This window comes from Poecilia reticulata, chromosome 18 (assembly GCF_904066995.2).
Source record: "Poecilia reticulata chromosome 18, P_reticulata-male-v2, whole genome shotgun sequence".
NCBI classification, from domain to species: Eukaryota; Metazoa; Chordata; class Actinopteri; order Cyprinodontiformes; family Poeciliidae; genus Poecilia; species Poecilia reticulata.
In genome coordinates this window covers 704,883-726,910 of record NC_088847.1, presented here as the reverse complement: position 1 = coordinate 726,910, position 22,028 = coordinate 704,883, and the positions used below count along the sequence as shown (strand labels likewise).

Genomic DNA, 22,028 nt, shown 5'->3' with positions numbered 1-22,028 from the left:
AATCACTCAAATGATTTATTTTACTAGTTGAGTTAACTCTGGGAATAGCATGAGTTATCTTGTGAAATTCTCTGGAAGAAACAGGAAAACTGGACAGACGTAAAGTGCTCATATATATTGCCACTGATATCAAATAGCCCAGTTTTTTAAATGGTCTCTGTCTCCCTTTTCAATATGGCGGCCAAATTGACGTGACGCTCCAATGACACCTCCGACAGGAAGGACGTAAAATGGGCGCGACTTAATACAGCATGATTCTGGTATTTTTTGAAGTCGCTGTTGTATTTGAAGTTCTGGAGAGAAGCCAGTAACCGGACATACAGCTCAGACATGGAGACTATCGAGGCAAATATGGACAGTTTTGGAATAGAAGTTATTCTTCCAGAGGAGGGAAAAACAGCGCCACGTTGTCCGCATGGTGAGCCGATAGCTGCAACACAACAGCAAACTAGGTCGTTTCAAAAACTGTAGCCTATGTGTTAAATTTAGTGTTAAATAATTAGCCCTGAGTGATTAACTTATGCTAAAGTCAGGATTTGTGTTTTATGTTTAAAAAACGCTTTGAAATCAGTGAACTTTAAAGAGGCTAGGGTTATTTCTCAAGATGAAAATCTAGAATACTTAAATATGCTGTTCCGTGATCTGCTTGTTTTCTTTTGCAGATGATTTTTGAACTTTAACTGGTTGTAATTCCTGTTTCTGTCTGATTGGTTCCTCGGTTCCTGCATCTGTTTCTCTTTGCCCAGATGGCTGTAGAGCCGGATAGTGTTAAGAAAATAAATTAAAAATAAGTTGGTTTTAGAATTTATCATGACTTGATTGAAATACCATAATTATAGTTTTAAAATTATAACATATTCTGACCTATTGATCTTTATTTTACTGTAGTTAAATCAGATGGTTTGCCAAGATCTCTGATCTGCTCTTTGTCTGTCTGGAAACAATCAGTAGGAAGTTCTAGCTTTTCACACTGATCTGTGAAAGACATAAACCACCATGAATTCAGAGAGTCTGCTTCCACCTTATTTAACAAAAGGTGTTTGATCTTGTGAACAAACTGCAGGGACTTTCTAAATTTAAAAGGGCCAGAGATGCCTTCCAGTTGGTCAAGTAGAGATACGCCTTATTTGAATACATTAAAGAGGAAAACACACCTACAGGTATAAAAGTTTGTGCACAAGGGAAACAATTCAGAAAAAAGCTGATTTATTTTACTTCTGCACCAGCTCTTTCTCCAAGGACGTCCTTGATATTTCTTTGTCTTCTTGTCTCAGGTAACAATGTTTGTATCTGTGTTTTTCCAGTTTCCTGTACTATCTTATACTTTCTTCTGATTGGATTAAATTCTGTAATTCTGTGACGTCAACACGCATTGTTGTGTTTTTGTCCCCACACGTGGCCACGCGAGAGAACCCGGGATCAAAAGGAAGTATCAGAGCCAGAGTTTTGCTAAATTCAATTGTAATATAAAAATTCTTCCTTAACACTCTGCATGGTTTTCACTCTTAAATTGCGTAAACACTTTATTCTGCATTTATCAACGTGAAGAGAATGATTTGCAGCATTAACTTGTACTGCTTTAGTTTACCTGAACAACTTCTCAACAGATGATGACAAAGGTATTGACTTTACTGGTGGTACCTGCTTTGGTAGGTTTGGTAGGTAACTCCAGGCCTGGAGGGCCGGTCTCCTGCAACGTTTAGATGTGTCTCTACTTCAACACACCTGAGTCAAATAATGAGGTCATCAGCAGGACTCTGGAGAACCTGCCTGCACTGAGGAGGTGATTCAGCTGTTGGATTGAAGTGTGTTGAACCAGGGAGACGTCTAAGAGCTGCAGGACACCGACGGCCCTCCAGGACCAGGATTGCCCACCCCTGCACTAGTATCTACTCAGCGCAGCTGACTCTATTATAATGGTTTTCCACTAGTAACACTAGCCAAGTACGTAAAAGATAAAATGATAGTGACATCACATCCTGTGTTTCAACAGGTCCTACTTTACTTTTTGAGAAGGTTGACAATGGAGGCAATAAGGGCAGGCGGTTTTATGCGTGCTCAGCCTGTCGAGACAGGAAAGACTGCGGCTTTTTTCAGTGGGAAGATGAAAAGGTATGTAAAAGTTACTTGTAATGTTTGGATATTAAGTGTTGCAGGTAAATGACTTTGATACATTTCCATTAAAGGTGTCAAAAGCCAGGATGCTGGCTAGAGAAGCAGAGATGCTGTCAAAGAGGCCTCGGTTCACTCAGCAGGAATGTTGTAGCAGGTAAGAGTTGTGCTCATAGGACTCCGAACTGGTCTTGTCTCTGATACTTTATGAATAAACAAATGAGTGATGATATTGACTGACCAAAGCTTGTCTCCTCAGGTTTCTGCAGTTTGCTTCGCTCCCATTTATTGAGAAGAAGTTCTGTGAGGATTGTCAGATTCTCCTCCTGCCTGCAGAGCACAGCACTCACTTTGCCCACAGGACCACAACGGTCACCGCGGCCCAGCTGAGGAGGCCCAGCATCCTGCTGCGTCCACTAGACAATAAGAAGAGCAACGCCCAGTACCTGTTCACTGATCGCAGTGCACACTTCCTGCTGGATACTTTAGCTGGTCTGGGATATAAAAAGGTGCTGTGTGTGGGGACACCTAGGTGAGACAGATTACATTTAAGGGTCTCACCACATTAGACAGGCATACTTTTTCTTTGAGTCATTTTATTGAAATCACAAAAGGACTCAAGGTTTTGAGTTTGCCTTCACAGGCTGAGTTAACAGGGAATCAGGAGTTCTGAAAGGTTCCATTCATGATCCTATCTTGTTTTCATTACAAATTAAACAATATGATTATGAGCATGTGTCACATCATATGTCATAACTGATATATAGACATTGTAAAAATTAGTATCAGTTTAACTGTCATGTGTACGGTGGGCCAGAAGGGTCAGCAAAATGTAAAGACTACAATAAGACAATGAATGCCACAACTTCTGTTATGACTTTTACTGGGGTTTTTACCCCTCTGGGCCACCATACATGCTACAAAACTTTGACTATGCAAATCTTAACCTTACATTGTTAATAACCGTTATGGCGGTTTGTGCCAGACTACAGGAACTGATCAAGCAGAGAAACCTGGAGCCAATGAAGAGTTTGTTGCTGGACATTGATTTCAGGTAAGTTTCACTGTATTCTTTATTCATTCATTTTTCCAGTATTTTTTCAATGGGAGCAAGCTCTCTAATAAGCTCAAATCATTAACCCTCCTATGCCTTACTGTTGGATTAGGCTGCTTCAAGAGAGTTACTCACATTTCAAGTTCTCTCTTGGAATATTTTTAAATATATTTCAGTACCGGATAATGAATCAATTTCAATAATTCATTGAGGAACAAAAAATGTCAATTTTAATATCAATGTAGGTTTCAAAACTCAATAGACAAACCTAAACCCTAACAGCCAATATGTGTGGCCACTATTATTTAAACCAGTGGTTCCCAAACTATGGCCCGTGGGCCGGGTCCGGCTCGCCTCCACATTTGGTCCGGCCCCCTGAAAGCATTCAGAGTTTTTTTCATTTACCGTATTTTCCGGACTACAAGCCGTTTATATGTGGATTTTTCTTCAACCACCAGGGGGCTCTTTAGCAGGAAGTGAATCATTGGAAGTCTGGTTACTTGTGAGGCCACAAGCAGCAAAATGAGTAAGAAACAGATCAGATGTCTTTGGAAAGTTTCTTTGCAAAGGGGAAAAGGCCCAGAGAACAGACAGGAGAATGGATTTATCCTGGACCGGTAGGTGAGTCCCACATTACAAGCCGCTCTGCGTAACATGCGGCGACCGACTGCTAATGAGGCAATGAAGCTTCAAGCTGCTTCGCCACATAGAGACCAAGCAGGCTGTGGATATAAGCAACACTTCGGGTGTCATTGTCTCCCATCACTCCCTGATGGAACCGTCTCGTTGCAGAGAAACAAGCTCAGGGCTCCCATTAGTCATTATCGTGAGTTAAAATTTTCACGAAAATAAAATGTTCGTTTTTGTTGCGCTTCTGTATCTTATTTTGAAGGGATATATAAACGTTACCATAGCGACCAGAGTTCGAGCGTTTGGGCAGTGGTCGATAGGAGATGAGTAGAGCTTGTGAGTCTTAAGTCTGGTTTAGACGGAAAGATTTAAGAATTGTCGGCCGATTCTCCAAACCTATGTGACCACAGAGCTGATAAAAGAACAACAGGTTCGATCGGTTCGTGTTCAGCCACATGGCACGAACCGATTCCAGTCACGAACATCCCCATTCCAGAGGATAATCCAGTAAAACCCCCAACATAGCGGGCAAGCAAACTCGGATAACGATGTAGAAGCAGTAGTGACAGTTTGTGGACTCATTTTAAGAGATAAAAGACGTACCAAAAAGAAAAGGCGGTGGAAGAAAGACGACGGGAGCAACCGCTCTATTTGCTGCACTATGATTTGGAGGTGAATATGTTGTTTCATAGTTAACATTTTTAACTGAATAAAAATATGTAATAATGACCTTTTAGATTTAATAATAAACATTTCCACATATCATCTTCGATATCTACCAGACTCTCAGTTGCGCGATATGTCAGCTGTTTGGGATTCCCCTCTGTTCTGACGTCACCGCGCTTTCTGATTGGCTACCTGTCGCATTCAGCAGATTGGATTCTAGTTCCCAGTCAGGGAAAAACCCACAGGCTGCGATAAAAGGGCCAAGACAACCCAAATAGGGCATATTCAGTATTTAGTGGGAACACCAACACACAGAAGCTTTATCTGACTGTTCATCCCCCTCCCCCTCTCCTGGGCCACAACAAAATGTCCAAGTCTTGACCGGTCCGCGGTAATAAACAGGTTGGGGACCACTGGTTTAGCACATGCTAGTAGCAACACGAAGGATCAGCACTTTTAGTGTTACAGTTACCGTTTGGAAACTACCATAATCAGTTCTGTTAAATCTAATCTTGGCAACTTTTTCTTTTTCAACCCTAATAAATGTGATATTCAATTGACCTGTTATGACTCAGATTTTGGGTGTCCGCCCCCCAATGCTGCTGCTGCATCGATGTGGAAAACCTGGAGGGCAGAGATATCTGAGGCTTAGATGTGTATGTTTACTGGTTTAAAAAAAAAAATTTTGGGGTTGTGGCTTATAGTCCGGTGCAGCTCATAGTTTGGAAAATACGGATTATAATCTTTCCTGGATTTTTTCTGTGAAGAACCCAGAGAGGGTTATTTGATTGTGCTTTCTGGAAAACTATACATTTTTACATTTAGGCACTCCTGCAATCGTCACATTTTTTCTGTTACAAACTGACTCCGGCTCCCAACCAGAGAAGGGAAAAGTTATGTGGCCCTAACAGGAAAATGTTTGGGGACCCCTGATTTAAACCTTCCCGTTCATAAGTTCAGTCATTCAGATTTCTCTGTCTTATTTTAAGAAACCCCAGTGAAAGGTGGAAAATATTCTGTTACTGTGACCCCTGGTGGAAATTATTTCCTTATTTCATTACAAAAAAAAAACATATTTGTGATTTTGTCAAAAACCTCTTGAAGGTTAAGGTTATGCTATTAAATAATATATCAAAAATAATAAAAAGTGTGTGACTTGGTTCCATGATGCATCAGTACTCATACCTATCACTTTTTCTACTCTTTGCTTTGTGATTTATTGTAAAATAAATGTGTGTATAATTTTCTATAGCTTTATTGGAGTCCACCTGAGGTGATTTGGAATCTTATACTTATCTTAACCAGGTCTTACTGCTGTCGTGAAGAAACTAATAAAGTTAAAGGAATAATTTGCAGAACTCAAATCTGGAGAGGATATGAAAATCCTCAGTGGCACTGATTTCTTAAAAAGAAATCGTGCCTAAGACCACATTCAACCACGATGGAGTGGAACATAGAAGAAGTATGGAACCACAAGGACCGTCAGTAGAGCTGGTTGTTTGACCAAACTGAGTAGACTAGCCTTGGTCAGACACAGGAGAAAGATACCATCCTAAGACAGAGCTCTAGCTCTAGACATAAGCATTGCTCATGCACTCCACCACTCAGAAGAAGATGTTCTTCACTTTACATTGCTTTGAGTTTGTCAAACTGCAGCTTAGAGACCAAGTTTATACGATTCTCTGGATTGATGACATCAAAGTAAAACCTCCTGAGCTGAACTTCCAGGGGGGGACACTGCTGGTTACCTGGCAAACACCATGAGAAAGTGCCTTCACAGTGGTGCAGCATTGTGGTGGCAGCATCAGAAGTGTCTGTCTACCTTTGATGTCCATCCATCATCACTAAGCATGGGATAAAATGCACAAAACGGGTGTGCCAACCTGATAGGGGTGCGAATATTTGCGAAAGCCTTGATTAACAAGTTGCATTTCAAAACACACATCTTTATGAAAAATAATTTTCTTCTTGAGTATTGTTGGGTACTGTGTGTAGATCTTTGAGAACACTAAACCCATGCCCAAAATAAAAAAAAGTAATTACAACAGCGTTAACACCTGAAGTTTGTATGGATCTCAAAAACATAGCTGACCATTATCAAGTTCAAGAGAAATCAACTATGTTGCAGAGATTTCAAAAGGAAGGAGGGAGAAGCTCTTAATTGGCGAATCCTAGTGACGATTCACAGTGCCTCTGGAACAAATGGACTTGTAGGTTTAAAGGGAGTAACAGAACTCTAGATGGTTTGGGAAGTTCTGGTTCTCTTGTGGTTTCAAGAAGCGTATGGCCGGGAACAATGGCTCCGTGAACTGGTGATGAGTCAAACCTTATCTTCCTTTGGTGTGAGGGTCTTATTCAGCACACTCAGAATAATGCTGATGCTCTTTGTGACTTGCTCCTGATGGTTCACCCAGTTCTTCAGTATCTGGTCCAACCTGGTTCTGGTCCGTTTCAGCTCCATATCTAGAGAGTCGACTACGGCCTTCTCGTCCTGCTTTAGGACACACAGCATGTTTTCGAAGTGGTCCTGTACCTGATGTTTCATTACCTCTGTGGTCCGCTTGATGGGGGAGAGGGGAGGAAACAACTTACAGACAGATGTTACAGTTCTGCAGTTGAAATGCAAGCAGATCATATGTTTAAGTTCTGCCAGTGTTCTGTCCCATACTCACCGAGAGATCTGCTTTGCGTTTCTTCAGAGACTGAATGTGCGTGTCCATTTTGGCTCTCTCAGCTTTTAGCTCCTCCAGATGTTGGGATTGCAGCTCCTGCAGACAAGTCAGCTCAGTCGGTTATTAGTTTTACACCTGGTATATTTTGATACGTTTACAATTTTAGAATCTTGAAGTGAACCAGGCATTGCAGAGAATGCCAGTATTCCCTCTCCCCAGCAATTTGAGGGATAATCCATGTCTAGTGCATGATGCAATAAACATATCTCCATATCTCTAGTGAGGTATTCTCACTAGACAATTCCTCACTACTGAGGTATTCTGGGGAGAATTTTCAAGGGAAAGACCCAAGACATGGTGGAAGACTTTCACCTCGGGATTCCCTCTCAAGTTGCTGGGGAGAGGGAAGACTGGCATTCTCTGCAATGCCTGGTTCACTTCAAGATTTTTAAATTGTCAGCCGACTTTCAAAATCTGGGACCACACACACGGTTATTAAAAAGTCTTGTGCATAAATGCTTTGGTCATACAGTGTGTGGTGTACAGCCACATGGCAGGAGCAACACACTACACACAAACCAATTTCACTCTCCAACATTCAGATGCAACACTGAAAATCTTGCCAAACTTAAGTAATCAAACAAGAGTCCAGAGTAAACAAACATGACCGATTGAGAAGAAATAATGGCGATAATATGTGGACTATAATTAAAAAATATAAACGCATCTAAAATGTCCACCAGATTTTCTGCTGTGCCATAGCAGTTGTTTGTCTTGTGTCTTTTTAGGTTTCGCTCACCAGTTAGGTCACATACAAGGGGCTGCCTTCATGTTTGTCCTCAAAGACAAACTGAAAAATCAGATAAGACAATCCACCATATCCAGTATCCTTGATTTTAGATCAGAGTGGTCCCTCAGTCCTTCCAAGTGGACCGCATAATTCTTAGCACACAACACACAGCAGGAATTTTGCTTAAGATTATCTTAAGAGTTGTATGGTCATCCTTAAGGCTGTCAGAAGGTGAAAATCAGGCCAAAATGTAACAAAAATAATGCCACTATATGACCCTAGATCAGGTAGAAGATGGTGGCTGTAGCACCTACCCTAACCCTATGAATATCAAAAATCCACTATATTAAACTTTTGTCTTATCGGGTCATGTATTTGACCAGGTGAATGAACTGTTGTTTGTGCTCACAGCCAACAGATATTGGTTATTGTGATATTAATGATATCACAATAACCATTTCTGCTAAACACTGCATGCATTTCATGTTTATTTTCTCTCCCTGCAATTTGCTGTAAATATTGTTTGAAAGGCTCTATGCAATAAATTAACTCGCTTTGCAAATTTGGACTGTTTTGAGAGGGTGACCGAGGAAAAATTGCTTTTCTTATCTCAGCTTGAGTTGTTGCTCATAAACCTTCAACACAACCAAATGTTCAAATCAACACCCAGATTTTAGAGTCTGTAGGAACTCAGTCACATATACCTGAAAGGACTGGGCGTCCTCTGTAGTTTGGGTGATCGTGGAAAAGGCTGAACAGGCTGGTCACTGGTGGAGTCCAGAGGAGTGAAGCTCGCTCCATCCTGCAGCAAGGATGGAGCGAGGATAGGATAGGTCAGTGTAACCTGGTTGTAATTCTCTTTTGTTATAATTACACAAAATGTCATTTTTTAAATTATTTGTCTTGTTCCTTATCTTACTGAAACACCTCTGTCATTGTTTTAACCGTGTTACTTTAAGATCGGAAGCCCCTCCCTTTTATTTCTTCTTCTGTGGTATTGTCTTTAAATTGTTTGCGCCCCTTAGCCCCTCCCCTTTTGTCTTGTCCTGCGGGAGAGGTGTGTGCTGTTAATTTTTCCATCTAAATACATTCAGTTTATTTATAGATCTATTAAGTTAATTTTGTTATATACTTTTGTTTTGTGCAGGACTTGGAGCGGGCAGCCTATAACACGGTGGTTTTGTCTGTATTCTCGTCAGAAATAAACCGAGAATCATCCGCTTGAAAGAAACTGTGTCACTGTCCATTCACTCAAAAACCAGCACAACGCAGAAAAGGATCCGGTTACACCAGCAGAGGGAGCCAAAAGCTCACCTTGAATTGTCCATTACTGACACCATCCATCCTGCTTTGTTTTCAGCCATTTCTCAGGAACTTCAGCTAGTTGAAAATTAACCACAATATGTCAAATTCATATTTTGATCATATTAATGTTAATAATAACAATTAGTATTTTCTTGTTTAAAACATTCCTGCTGATAGAATAACAGTTGTTTCATGCTGGTGATACTTTTAAGTCTTATTCCAGATTTCAACAATGAGTGAAGGGGATGAGAATGCTCTTTCTAGACCTGAGTGACTTTCTTATGCAGGGATCCATCATGTCATTTCTGAAATGTGAGGTATCATTCCAAGTCTCAAACCATGGTCAGTGTGTGTTTACTTGCAATTACCCTCTCAGTTCCCTCAAGAGAGTCATCTTGATTTTTCATATCTGTAATCTGCATGGAACTTGAAATGAAGTCTGTTATGCACAATTGTACGCAGGAATTTAAAATGAGTAACCTTCTTAGAAAAAAAGGCATACTTGGATTAAATCACACATAGATGAACTGGGAAGCAATCGTTTGCTCTAGGGTTTTATTTGGGATATTAGAGTAAAGGGGGTTCATTAACAATGCATGCTACACGTTCCTGATTTTGATCTGTAAAAAATCATTCTTCTGCATCACATTGTGTTGGGTTTATGTTGGGGTCATGTCAAATCCTGCAAAAATAAACTGAATTTAGAGGTTGTTAATGTGAAAAAAATGATAAAAAGGTCTAGGTTTGTGAACACTTTTTGCTGGGAGTGTAAATCAGTTAAAGTTTCATAAAACTTGTCTAATAATTCTAGAGTTTTAATCTCTAGACTACTACTAATATTTTCCTTTCATTTCAAGCTGACCATTAATCTTCTCTTCAGTATTGGAGACGGTAAAAGCTGCTTCTAAAAAAATAAAAACAAAATTTAGTTTAAAGAGTTCTTACCCGAGTCACTGCACCTCGTTTCTGGCGTTTCTCTAAAGAATTGTGGACCGAGCGAGTTGTGTCGTTTCAAGCTTCAGCCTCTAGCACAGGTTACCTGGGTGCATTCAGTGGTTCTGTTATGTGTTCACTCCCTAGAACACAGGCAGACCCAGACAAGCCTAGACGGGTTCCATAAAGCATCAGAACTATTTGTGTGTGTTTCAGATATGCTCAGTTCTACAGTCAGGACGAGTTCTGTCATTACAACATGTTTAACCATCACTTCTTTGGCGGAGAGGTAAGAGTTGAATTTGCAGACCCTGCGTAAGGCAGTTTTTAGCTCTGAGTGATGAGTCTTGTCCTTTCAGGCCTCCAGAGCTGTTTTGGATGCATTCCTGACAGAGGCGGATGGGGAGCAGGTGGTGATGGTAGCGGACCCTCCGTTCGGTGGACTGGTCAAACCTCTGGCCAACAGTTTCTCCTTGATTTCCCAAATGTGGAGGAAGCTGCGGAACTCAGGTTAGCAGTTTTTTAGTTCCTTGCCACATGTATTACTGACATATTTTTTTGTTTCAAACCTCCTCAAAACAACAGAGACATCAATAAATGACAATTCTGTGAATATTCAAAATTCCAAAATACTATTGATCCCAAAGGCATTAAAATTGTTGTAAATCATTAATTCAAATTCTTCAAAGAGTTATTGTAGATAGTGATGGCTGTTGGCTGGAAAGATCTCCTGTAGTGATCTGCATAACATTAAGTTTTTCCAAGACAGTCTGATGGAGAGGATGGTCCTGTGTCCATAATTTTACAGGCATTAGTCTACTGAATATTGATTAATTTCTGATCTAATGCCTACAGAAAGAGGAAAAGTTGCTTTAACCCCTCATGCCTTGAAATGTCATTCAACAATGATATGGATGTTGTTTGCCAGACTCGGTCTGATTTAAATGCAAGAACTCCTGTGTTGAACTCTGACCTCTGTGTTCAGGTGACTCTAACATCGACATTCCCATCATTTGGATCTTTCCATACTTCTTTGAGCCTCGCATCCTGGAGTGTCTCCCTGCACTGACCATGTTGGACTACCAGGTACCAGCTTATTGAAAAATACACCTCTTCATTCCCAGGAGATGTTTTTAATGTTTCCTGTACCTGCAGTAAAGCAGCCCCCCAATATTTATGGGCTTTAGGGACCACATCCGCCCACGAATAGCTAATATATGCAAATACTTGAGACTCCCTCTAAAGCCAGTCATAATTACCGTCTTATTAGTTTAGACACCAAATATACCTATGTGCATTAATATGCACAGTGGAAACCATTTTAGCACTAACAGAAGATAACTTCCACAACTTTCCTTATCTCCGCTACTGGATCTACAGCCAATCGGCACCAAGGAAAATGAATGGCGCTCTTGGCTTGACTGCTTTGCAAATTGCAGCCAATAGATTGTCATGTAGCATTGCCCCAAGGTATTTCAGCTTCTTGGGCTGCATTTTCTTTCATATATTTTAGGTACACTCTAAGAAATACTCTGGAAATCTTCCACAAATAATCTGGAGTCCCATTCCACAGAGAAGCCTGCAAATACTGAACTTAAAATAGGCAGAAGTCTACTGTACACAGTATATATCTATAAACTAGGAGTTCACCAAATGCAATTTTCTGGCCGATCACCAATATTTGAAAAGCCTGAGTTGAAAAGTTACTAAGTTGGCAATAGTGAGGCAACTATTGTTAATAATAATAATAATAATAATAATAATAATACATTTTATTTCAAAGGCGCCTTTCTGGCACTCAAGGACACCGTACAATAGTAAAAAAACTGTGACAGAAACAAATAAAATGTAACAAGTAAAAGTAGATAAAAATAAATAAAACAAAACAATGTATCTATATAAAAACTATGTAAAATCAGGCAAACCAATTGTGTCATGTGGAAAAGGCAGATCTAAAAAGGTGAGTTTTGAGTTCGGTTTTAAAATGTGATAATGACTTTATGTTTCTAAGGTATGGTGGTAATGAGTTCCAGAGTTGGGGAGCAGAGCGACTGAAAGCTCTGCTCCCCATGGTGGTGAGACGGGCAGGATGGAGGAGGATGATCTGAGGGAGCGAGAGGGAATGGCAACTGTGCTTATGCAGACGTGACCTAATGCAGTGGTCCCCAACCTTTTTATTACAGCGGACCGGTCAAGACTTGGAAATTTTGCTGCGGCCTGTGGGGGCAGGGCGTGAACCGTCAGATAAGGCTTCTGCATGTTGGTGTTCCCGCTAAATCCTGAATACACCCAATTTGGTTGTCTTGGCCTTTTTATCGCAGCCTGTGTGGTTTTCCCTGACTTTAAACGAGAATCCAACCTGCTGAATGTGACAGGTATCCAATCAGAAAGCGCGGTGATGTAAGAACAGAGGGGAATCCCAAACAGCTGACATATCGCGCAACTGAGAGTCCGGTAGATATCGAAGATGATATGTGGAAATGTTTATTATTATATATAAAGGTCATTATTATACATGTTTATTATATTTATTCAGTTAAAAATGTTAACTATGAAACAACATATTCACCTCCAAATCATAGTGCAGCAAATAGAGCGGCTGCTCCCGTCGTCTTTTATCCACCGCCTTTTCTTTTTGGTACGTCTTTTATCTCTTAAAATGAGTCCACAAACTGTCACTATTGCTGCTACATAGTCATCCCTGTTTGCTTATTCTAAATTTCCATATGCTATGTTGGGAATTTTGTGGATTTTCTTCTGGAATCGCGATGTTCGTGACTGGAATCGGTTCATGTTGCTCCTGCCTTGGACACACGAACCGATCGAACCTGTTGTTCTTTTATCAGCTCTGTGGTCACATAGGTTTGGAGAATCGGCCGACAATTTTTAAATCTTTCCGTCTAAACCAGACTTAAGACTCACAAGCTCTACTCATCTCATCTCCTCTCGACCACTGCTCAAACGTTCTTTGACTCTGGTCGCTATGGTAACGTTTACATATCCCTTCAAAATAAGATACAGATGCCCCACAAAAACGAACATTTTACTTTCGTGAAAATTTTAACTCACGATAATGACTAACGGAGCCCTGAGCTTGTTTCTCTGCAACGAGACGGTTCCATCAGGGAGTGATGGGAGACAATGACACCCGAAGTGTTGCTTATATCCACAGCCTGCTTGGTCTCTATGTGGCGAAGCAGCTTGAAGCTTCATTGCCTCATTAGCAGCCGGTCGCCGCATGTTACGCAGAGCGGCTTGTAATGTGGGACTCACCTACCGGTCCGGGATAAATCCATTCACCTGTCTCTTCTCTGGGCCTTTTCCCCTTTGCAAAGAAACTTTCCAAAGACATCTGATCTGTTTCTTACTCATTTTGCTGCTTGTGGGCTCAATGTTGGCGCGCAAGTAACCGAGAGAATCCGGTTAAAGGATTTTCACAATAAAAGATCCTCCAGACTCAAATAATACATAAAACAGAAATATTTAATTATTTCTTGCGTGGCCCGGTACCAATTGGTCCACGGACCGGTACAGGTCCACGGACCGGGGGTTGGGAACCACTGACCTAATGGGCAGGTCAGTCAGTCAGGCCTCACTACAGAGCAAAGGGGTTGAGTGGCTGATTTTCAGACCTTTGTGAAGGAAAATAACGTCGGTTTCTCATGAAAGTACCAGCTAATTGCTGATCTTCCAAAATAATGGAACTCCATGGATTGGCAGTAAGATGCTGCAACTACAAATCAGTGTAGGAGGTCGGTCCGTGTATTTTCAGGCAGTTTGTTTTTTTGTTTGAAATGAAAAATGAAAAAACAAAAATAGACAACCACGGAAGAAGACTATAGGATCCCATAACATTTAGCTAACACCAGCATTATTATTTTCTTAGATTAAAGTCAGAATCCTGACTTTTTTCCGTGGCCCTAATCCTCTTCCTAGATAATTATTTATTTAGTTAAGCTTTTAATAATCTCATAACATTGGCGCATTATTTCAAACTTTTCCTAGTTGGTAGATATGGGAAATAACTACAGTTTTATTGTATCTTTTGGATAATCGTACTTTTCTCCATCCGTGTTCGTGACATAAGATTTTATAATTGGTAAATGTGCAGCAGAAACTAGTGGTGGTAGAGGGCTGCACTGGGTTCAACTCGGGGAATGTTGTCTGTCTGACGCCAGTTTCAAATCAATGATTGGTTTATTCTGTTTTAAATTTTCTTACTCCGAACGTTGAGACAAGGACTGAGACACAGACTGACCAGGTCAATAATGCATAAGAGTTAACATAATTTAATAAGGCAACATAACGCGGTCAACAGAAATTATGACGACCCCATGCACCCAACTTCCTGATGCACACAAAGGCAGCGCGCCAGTAACCTGCCATTCATACCTGGTGACGGTCACGTCCACATCGACACTCCCACCACCTAAGTGTCAAAGCTGCGTGCTCACCTGTCATGTCCATAATTACTTATTTAATTCACATGGATCTTACAACTGTTATGCTAATGCTATTCATAAAGGAAAAACGTAAAAAACTGTATGCTTTGAATGACTGGCAGAATATTCTAGTCGCGGTTTGAGTGTCTTGAATTGTAGTTTTTAAACTAGAGTAGATTAAAGACTCAAGGTTGTAAAAAATTGGGTGGATTAGCCCTTTAACCATTTACTGAATCGGAAGCTACATTTAGAAGCCAACTTTAGCTCTGAATACAAAACAAAGTTAGAATATAAGTTCTGTGAAGGTATTATGATGAAATTAATTAGTATTAATTGTTGCCGCTTTGGACGAGTGTACAAAGTGTGTAGGTCAGAAAGAACTTCCGGGTCAGACCGCTTGTCAAAAATGAAATCATAAAAATTGAAATTCAGCGCTCGTTATCCGTTTTTTCATTTCCGTTTTGTGCACTAAATGAGAAATCGGATAAATGAGCCGAGCTGAGCCGTTATCCGATTTCCGATTTTGGTCTGATAAACGAAAAATGAAAACGAGTCTTTTTTTTTTCATTTTTCATTTCAAACGAAAAAATGAACTGCCTGAAAATACACGGACGAAGGTCCTTGAAAAGTACAGTTATTATCATCTGTTCCTGTATCGAATCATCATTCTTGCTCCCCTTTTGGCAGATACAGCTTTCAATGCTTGGGGTCTAAAAGGAATACATTTATTATATGATCCCTATGTAGACAAGACGTTTGCCTCACATGAACAGCTGGTACAGAAATCGATATCCACAAATCACAGTTCTTTAGGCATTTGCTTTTGAGACATTATGCAATCTTAAACTGAGTGCTTTTCTTTCACTTCCCTTGTGGATAAGATCCTGGAGTGTAGGTCCGACACAAAATGTTTAGAATTTATTCATTGCTCAGTTCATTCAATAACACCAACTTGGATTCTTTGAAATACAGATGGCAGATGGACATGAAGGAATCCATATCAGACTCAGTTTGGCAAAAGGTTTTTTGAAATATTTATTCTTCCTCAATATATCTGAGACATGTTATTGTTCAATTTAAGGTAGTACATTGTCTACATTGGTCCAAAGACATATTGTACGTTTAGAAAGAACTTGTTTCCAACATTTGATCGATGCAAATAAACACCAGCCACACTTTTACACATTCTGGCCTTGTCCAAAGCTATGTGGGTATTGGTAGTCTTTGACACGTTCTCAGGAATATTTGGACAAACTGTACATCTTTCACCACCAATGTTCCCTCTAATTCTTCATGTGTCTGGGCATACACACAAGCTCCCTGAGTATCCTGAGGACCACGGTGAGCAACGTCAGGTGTGCGCACTATGGCCACACACCAGTATTACACCTGCTATGAATCTGGGATCATAGCAAGTTTCATGGCTTAATAAAAGAATCAGATTACAGCAGCAACTTCCATTAGTTTGCTTTTAATATAAGTGATTTGCCCACTTAAAATGAAAAAACAAAAACATTGCTGTTCGTGAGATGCATAGTATGCAAGAGTCCTGCTTTGGCTGCAGTGAGAAATGAGACATTACACCTTTCAGACATAACTTTTTGTTCACATTAAAACATTCACATTCTGCACGATGAACTGTGTGCTCTAGCTTGTGAAACTGTATAAATTCTTGTAACTCTTTGTCTGTAAAATATTTAATTGCAGTTTTTTCACATCCGTCTTTCTCACTTCTCCAATGGTTGTACACTTTGTCCAGTGTAGAAATGTCTGCTGATCCCTGAGCTCAGTGCTTCAATGTCAAATGCTGACCACTCCTTTAATTCATCCTCTGGAAAACGAGCATCCATGTGGTCACAGTTTACTAATAAAAAGAGTAATCTCACCAGTATTTCTCCTCCAACAGCCATTCCATCTTAAAAGAAGCACATTTCTTTTTTACTTTGGTTGATGAGTGGATGTCTCACTGCCCGTTCGCTTAGCCATGATGGGGTGTTAGCTTTCTTAACTCCGCCGCACTTTTCCTACCTAGCTAATCTGCACGGTGCCACAGCGCATATGACTAAGGCACGTACACACAATAGCATGCACTGATTGGCTGTGTAGTGAAAGTGAACCGTATCGTATCATTGGCTGGACACCTGTGACTCACTGAGTTAGATTGTTATGTGTTTTTGGTCCACAGTCAAAACTGATGTATGAGATCAATGTTCAGTTTATTTGGATTTTATTTTATGCGCTTCATAGATTTTATTGTGCGCTGAGAATGTACGAGCAGTGTGCGATTGCGCAAGCGCACAGCTTAGAGGGAACGTTGGTCACCACCCACCGTTTCTCTTTGGGGTGACCCTAGCAGATGCTTCCCTCAGCAAACATCAGAAGACTGTTAGCTTTATGCTTTCTACTCATTCATTCTTGGACTCATTTTTGTAGATGGAAGGATTCACATCCTCTAGTAAATGGTCACTAGTTAAGGGAGGTTATGTGTTGCATTCACTTGGAGAAGATTATACAGTCAGACAATCTGTTCAATTTTATGACATCTGGCAGCCATTTACATCTTATGTTGAAGTTATTTCAGCAGATATATTTGTGTAATGGTCAGATGTTGGTTGTATCATTTATGCACAAACCTGAAACTTGCATTGGTTGTTTCATGAGCACAAGATGGATGCATATCGGGGTAATAGATCCGGTATAGAAGGGATTTCTGTAATGTGTGTGTCTTTGGTATTGTTTTGTGTTGGTTACATAAAAAACAATAAAAAGACTTTGATAAAAAAAAATGAGGGCAGATTTATTGGTGCACCCCTTTCTTTGTTCCCTGTTAATACATGGTACAAATGATACAAAGCCATTTAAAGCTCAGTTTTGATCTGCTTGATTGGTTCAATCTTGGGTTGCAGGTCATTAAAGGTGTCTTTGGACCAGTCTCTTCATGAACAGTGAACAATGTTCATGAAGAGAACATGACTGTTTATCAAACCATGTTTGATAAACACATTGCAGAAGGAAGCTGAAGTGTTAGACCAAGTAACAAGCAAGTTACAATGTCATTTTTCTTATTTCACACATGAACTTTACTATTGGTCTTCTTGTGTACAGCTCTCTATGATTGCTTTAAGTCATAGTTGCTGGATAGCATTATTCTGTCATTTAACAAAATGATTGAAATGGAAGTCACAAGTTAAACACCCAGAAAGACTGGCTGGATTAGATGTGATCTGGAGGTTCAGGGAAATGTGGTATCCTGAGTAGAGTAGATGCTGATGGGGCATTAATCAAAGTTTTTTGGATTCTAACTGTATTTTCTTTTTTAACAAGGTGGACTATGACAACCATCCTCTCTATAAACACGGGAAGACGGGCAGGAGGCAGTCTCCTGTCAGACTCTTTACTAATATTCTACCCAAACACGTTGTTCTGCCCAGAGAGGAGGGCTACAGGTATTAACTTGTCATTGACTCCTAATACAAGAGTTCCGTTTTGCATATGCCGTTGAATCGAGACGTTTACTTACACTTGTCAAAAGTATTTGTTTGCTTAATTCAGCAAGAAGAGACAGAATATTTCAGAGATTTATTTTTTTATGTTTTCAAAATCAGAAGTTTACATACAGAATGCTTACTATCTCTCCAAACAATGAGGAGAAAGGACAATTATGATGTCATGACTTTGGAAATTAACCCAACACCTGGAACTCACTGCTTTCTGGTTTGACACGATGGCGAAGGTCAAAAGAAATCAGCCACGGTGTCAGGAAGAGAATTGTACAGCTGCACCAGTCCAGTTCATCCATGGGAACAATTCACCAATGGTTGAAAGACTGGAGCCACGTTCATCTCTTCAAACAATTGTATGCAAGTATAGACGTGGTGGGAATGTCCAACCATCATACTGCACTCAGGAAGAAGACATGTTCTGTGTCCCAGAGATGAACTGGCTCTGTTTGATCATGACCATTACATTTGGAGGAAAAACTGGGATGCTTGTATCATTCTAACTGTAAAGAATGGAGGTGTCAGCATCATGTGGATACTGTTTTGCAGCAAGAGGAACTGGTCCACTTCATAAAACAGATGGAATCATGAGGAAAAAACATCATGTAGAAATATTGAAGCAACATATAAAGACATCAACCAGGAAGTTAAATTTGCAATGACCAGTGGTTACAAAGGACAACAAAGTCAATGGTTTGGTGGCTCACAAAGCCCTGATCTCAATCCTGTAGAGAATTTGTGGGTAGATCTGAAAAGTCATGTGAGAGTGAGTCAACCTACCAGCCTGACCCAGTTCCACCAGTTCTACTGGGAGCAATGGGCCAGAACCCGAACTAATTATTGGGAGAACTTCTAGAAGGAAACGCAAAATGCTTGAACCAAGTCATGTAGTTCAAAGACAATGCTACCAAATACTGAGAAAATGTATATAAACTTCTGATTTCCACTGTATTTTGTTATACATCATCTTACATGATGCAGAATAATGTATCAAAGTTTGTGTTTAATACAGAGTTGTCCCATAATTTGTCTATTTCTGCAGGTTTTGCTCCATGTGTCAGAGATATGTGTGCTCCCTTAACAAACACTGCACTAAATGCAATCTTTGTCCATCCAAGGTATCACGTTCTTCATAAATGTATTCCAAAACTGCAATAGTTTCTTAAAGTCTATAATAAAAACTCTATTTTCTGTTGGTGATTCAAGGATGGCCGTGAATGGAAGCACTGCTCAGCATGTGGGAAATGTGTGAAACCATGTAAGAAAAGAGATATTTGAATATTGTTTAGTTTTTTGTGCTGGATGTTGAGAATAAAAAAACCTTTTCCAAAACCAGCCTGGAGCCACTGCACGTCCTGCGGCCGCTGCGCTCTGCCAGACCATCCCTGTCGGCAAGCTGATGGGGGTAACGGTTGCTTCAGCTGCGGCAGCCTGGAGCACCGACAGAAGGCCTGTCCTCTCAGAGATATGCAGAGGAAGAACAGGTAAGCCACATCACATCCTGGACGGGATTACATATTTTTCTTCACCTCCAGAGAATTGAATATGGTGCATCTTGTCTCAATATATCTGTGTGTGTGTGTGTGTGTGTGTGTGTGTGTGTGTGTGTTTCCTTCTTTTAGTTTTGGGCCTAAAGCCAAGAGTCTGGGCAAGAAAGCTTCCCATTATCTAGCAAAGCCTGGAGCCAAGAAGAAAGCAAAGAAAAGAGCTGCTCATGCTCTGTGAACTCTCATCAGGTTATTTTTGTAACTTTTAAGAAAATTTAGTTTTTCCATATTTGTTAAAACTGACACCATGTCTTGACAAAATAATACAAGACAGATAATCTGTGAAAAGATCGAAATGCACAATTCCTGGTCAAAAACAACCAATCAGACCCAGGAGAAGGATCTTAAAGCTGTCAATCAACTTTGTGTACATGCTGCTCCATGTGCTAAAAGTGGAGAAACACCACCAACTTATTACTCGTTGTCATGCTAACTAGCATGATTGACAGCGCTAACACCCTCCTCCTGGCTCTGATTGGTTGTGTCTGATTAAGTGGTATAATTTTGCCATTAGTACTGGAAACACTGGGAGAAGGCAGAGGAGCTCAACCTTTTCTGTCTTACGTGATACTGTTACAAAGATAATTTTAACATGTGTAAAAAAAAACTGTTTTTTATTAAAGATTCATACTGAATTTTTCCCAGCTTCAAACATTGTTAGAAACTAACTACAGGTGTGGAAAAACATATAATAGACTCACATGTACTTTTATAAAACAAAGATGAAACCAAGTTGGAAAAGGTGTGTGAAAAACTAGTTGACTGAATATCTTGTAGGACCCCATTCAGTGGTTGGTCCCACCACAGAATGTAATCAGGCTGATTTCTGGGCTTTGACTACTTCATTGCAACAACTGAACTCTTCTCCAGTCATTCTGTGGTAGATTAGCCGATGTGTTGGGGATTATTGTTCCCTCGTTGACCAGTCTAGACCCAGCTGCTGGACAGATGGATTTAGGACTGACTAAAACACTTTGGTGTACAAAGGATGATCCAATTCTTGTGTCTGCAGATAATCTCAAATCATCACCTTCCCAACACCACATGTGATGGTTGGTATGAGATGTTTCTGCTGAAGTGCTTTTTCTTTTCGTCGTAACATGATGCCTTTGGTCAGACCTCTCACTTTTGCTCTCATCTGTCCAAATTCTTAAATTCTGACACCTTGTGTCAGAATTTAAGTTGTGCTCCTATATTGTTTTCAGAGACAAGAAACCTTCTCCTGGAAAACCTTCCAAACAGCCAAGCTTTTCAGTACAATTGTCCTACAGTAATAATAATAATTTTAGAATCTTTTGAACTCCAAATTATTTTTATCATGATGATGCGATACTTAATATTAAAAGAATATGCACTTTTTAAAACATAAATAAAAGGCGGACTGGCTGTTGTTAAAAATTCCATGTTTGAGTGCAATAAAGACTGAATGTGAAGCTCTTTCATTATTTTTTCGCTGATCACTTTGTACTTTCTAAATAGCAGTGTATGTATATGTGTGTGCATATATATATATGTATATACATACACAGAGAGAGAGGGGTTTGTTTACATAGAAATAAAGAATATGTAGTTTTACTATATGTAATGCACAAGGAATTAATGGAATATGGTGCAGTTTCAGGTCCAAAATTCAGAATATTGTGGACCCAGTGAAGAGTGCTACTAGAGAGACCGGCACCGGTAGCTAGGCGGCCGGAGCAGGTAAACAGGACGTTATAGTACACTGCAAAAACAGAACATTTTACCAAGTTTTTTTTTATTCATATTTTTATTTATATTTTTGCATATGGAACAAAGGTGTTAACATATTCCAGGCTGCAAAAGTGTTTTGCATAAACAAATTGTTTACACCATTGACTTTAAGATGCATGTTTTCAGGAACAAAGAACACAATGCAGAACACCTCCAATAGTAAAACATGGTGAAAGAAAATTAATAGTGAAAAAACACATACACATGTACATATGCATATATACACTTACACACATACATATTCACAACCAAATGCAAACACGCATATAATCTGACATATAATAATATATATGTCAGTTTCTTGATCTGTTGACGATCAACTTCTCGTGCAGCAGCAGCCACAGCCTCCCAGACACTGATCAGAGATGTGAACCGTTTTCCTTCACCATACATGTCCTGTTTAAGAAAGGCCCACATGTTCTCAATGGGGTTTAGGTGTGGTGAGGAAGGGGACCGCTTCATTATTCTCTTATCTTTAAGGCCTTCCATAGTGGAGTACTTTGATGCATGCGATGGAGCAATGTCCTGCAGAAAAATCATGGTCTTCTTGAAAGATACAGACTTTTTCCTGAACCACAGCTTGAAGAAAGTGTCTTCTAAAAACTGGCAGTAGATTTAGGACTTG

General features: G+C 40.0%; 1 protein-coding gene and 1 long non-coding RNA gene across 2 annotated transcripts; one reads left to right on the top strand and one right to left on the bottom strand.

Annotated features, from left to right (window-relative positions):
* Nucleotides 1–195: 195 nt before the first annotated feature.
* zcchc4 (zinc finger, CCHC domain containing 4) lies at nt 196–21,093 on the top strand. The gene is made up of 13 exons (XM_008434844.3): nt 196–418; nt 1,994–2,112; nt 2,187–2,269; nt 2,372–2,644; nt 3,098–3,166; nt 10,379–10,451; nt 10,522–10,672; nt 11,148–11,248; nt 17,929–18,050; nt 19,147–19,222; nt 19,311–19,362; nt 19,441–19,588; nt 19,727–21,093. Exons 1-13 carry the CDS (start codon nt 331–333, stop codon nt 19,827–19,829), a joined length of 1,458 nt encoding a protein of 485 aa, XP_008433066.1. The 5' UTR covers nt 196–330; the 3' UTR covers nt 19,830–21,093.
* Nucleotides 2,689–10,310, bottom strand: LOC145548585 (uncharacterized). Its single transcript, XR_014084583.1, has 4 exons — nt 10,175–10,310; nt 8,629–8,726; nt 7,135–7,230; nt 2,689–7,022 (listed from the first exon to the last, which is right to left on the bottom strand). It is a non-coding gene; the product is annotated as an uncharacterized LOC145548585 (long non-coding RNA).
* Nucleotides 21,094–22,028: the final 935 nt, after the last annotated feature.

Excerpts from the sequence above, each read along its gene's own strand:
- zcchc4 (XM_008434844.3), top strand. The coding sequence starts at position 331 with ATGGAGACTATCGAGGCAAATATGGACAGTTTTGGAATAGAAGTTATT. Across the intron at positions 2,270-2,371 it reads CAGCAGGAATGTTGTAGCAG|GTTTCTGCAGTTTGCTTCGC; the intron begins GTAAGAGTTGTG and ends TTGTCTCCTCAG. Across the intron at positions 11,249-17,928 it reads TGACCATGTTGGACTACCAG|GTGGACTATGACAACCATCC; the intron begins GTACCAGCTTAT and ends TTTTTTAACAAG.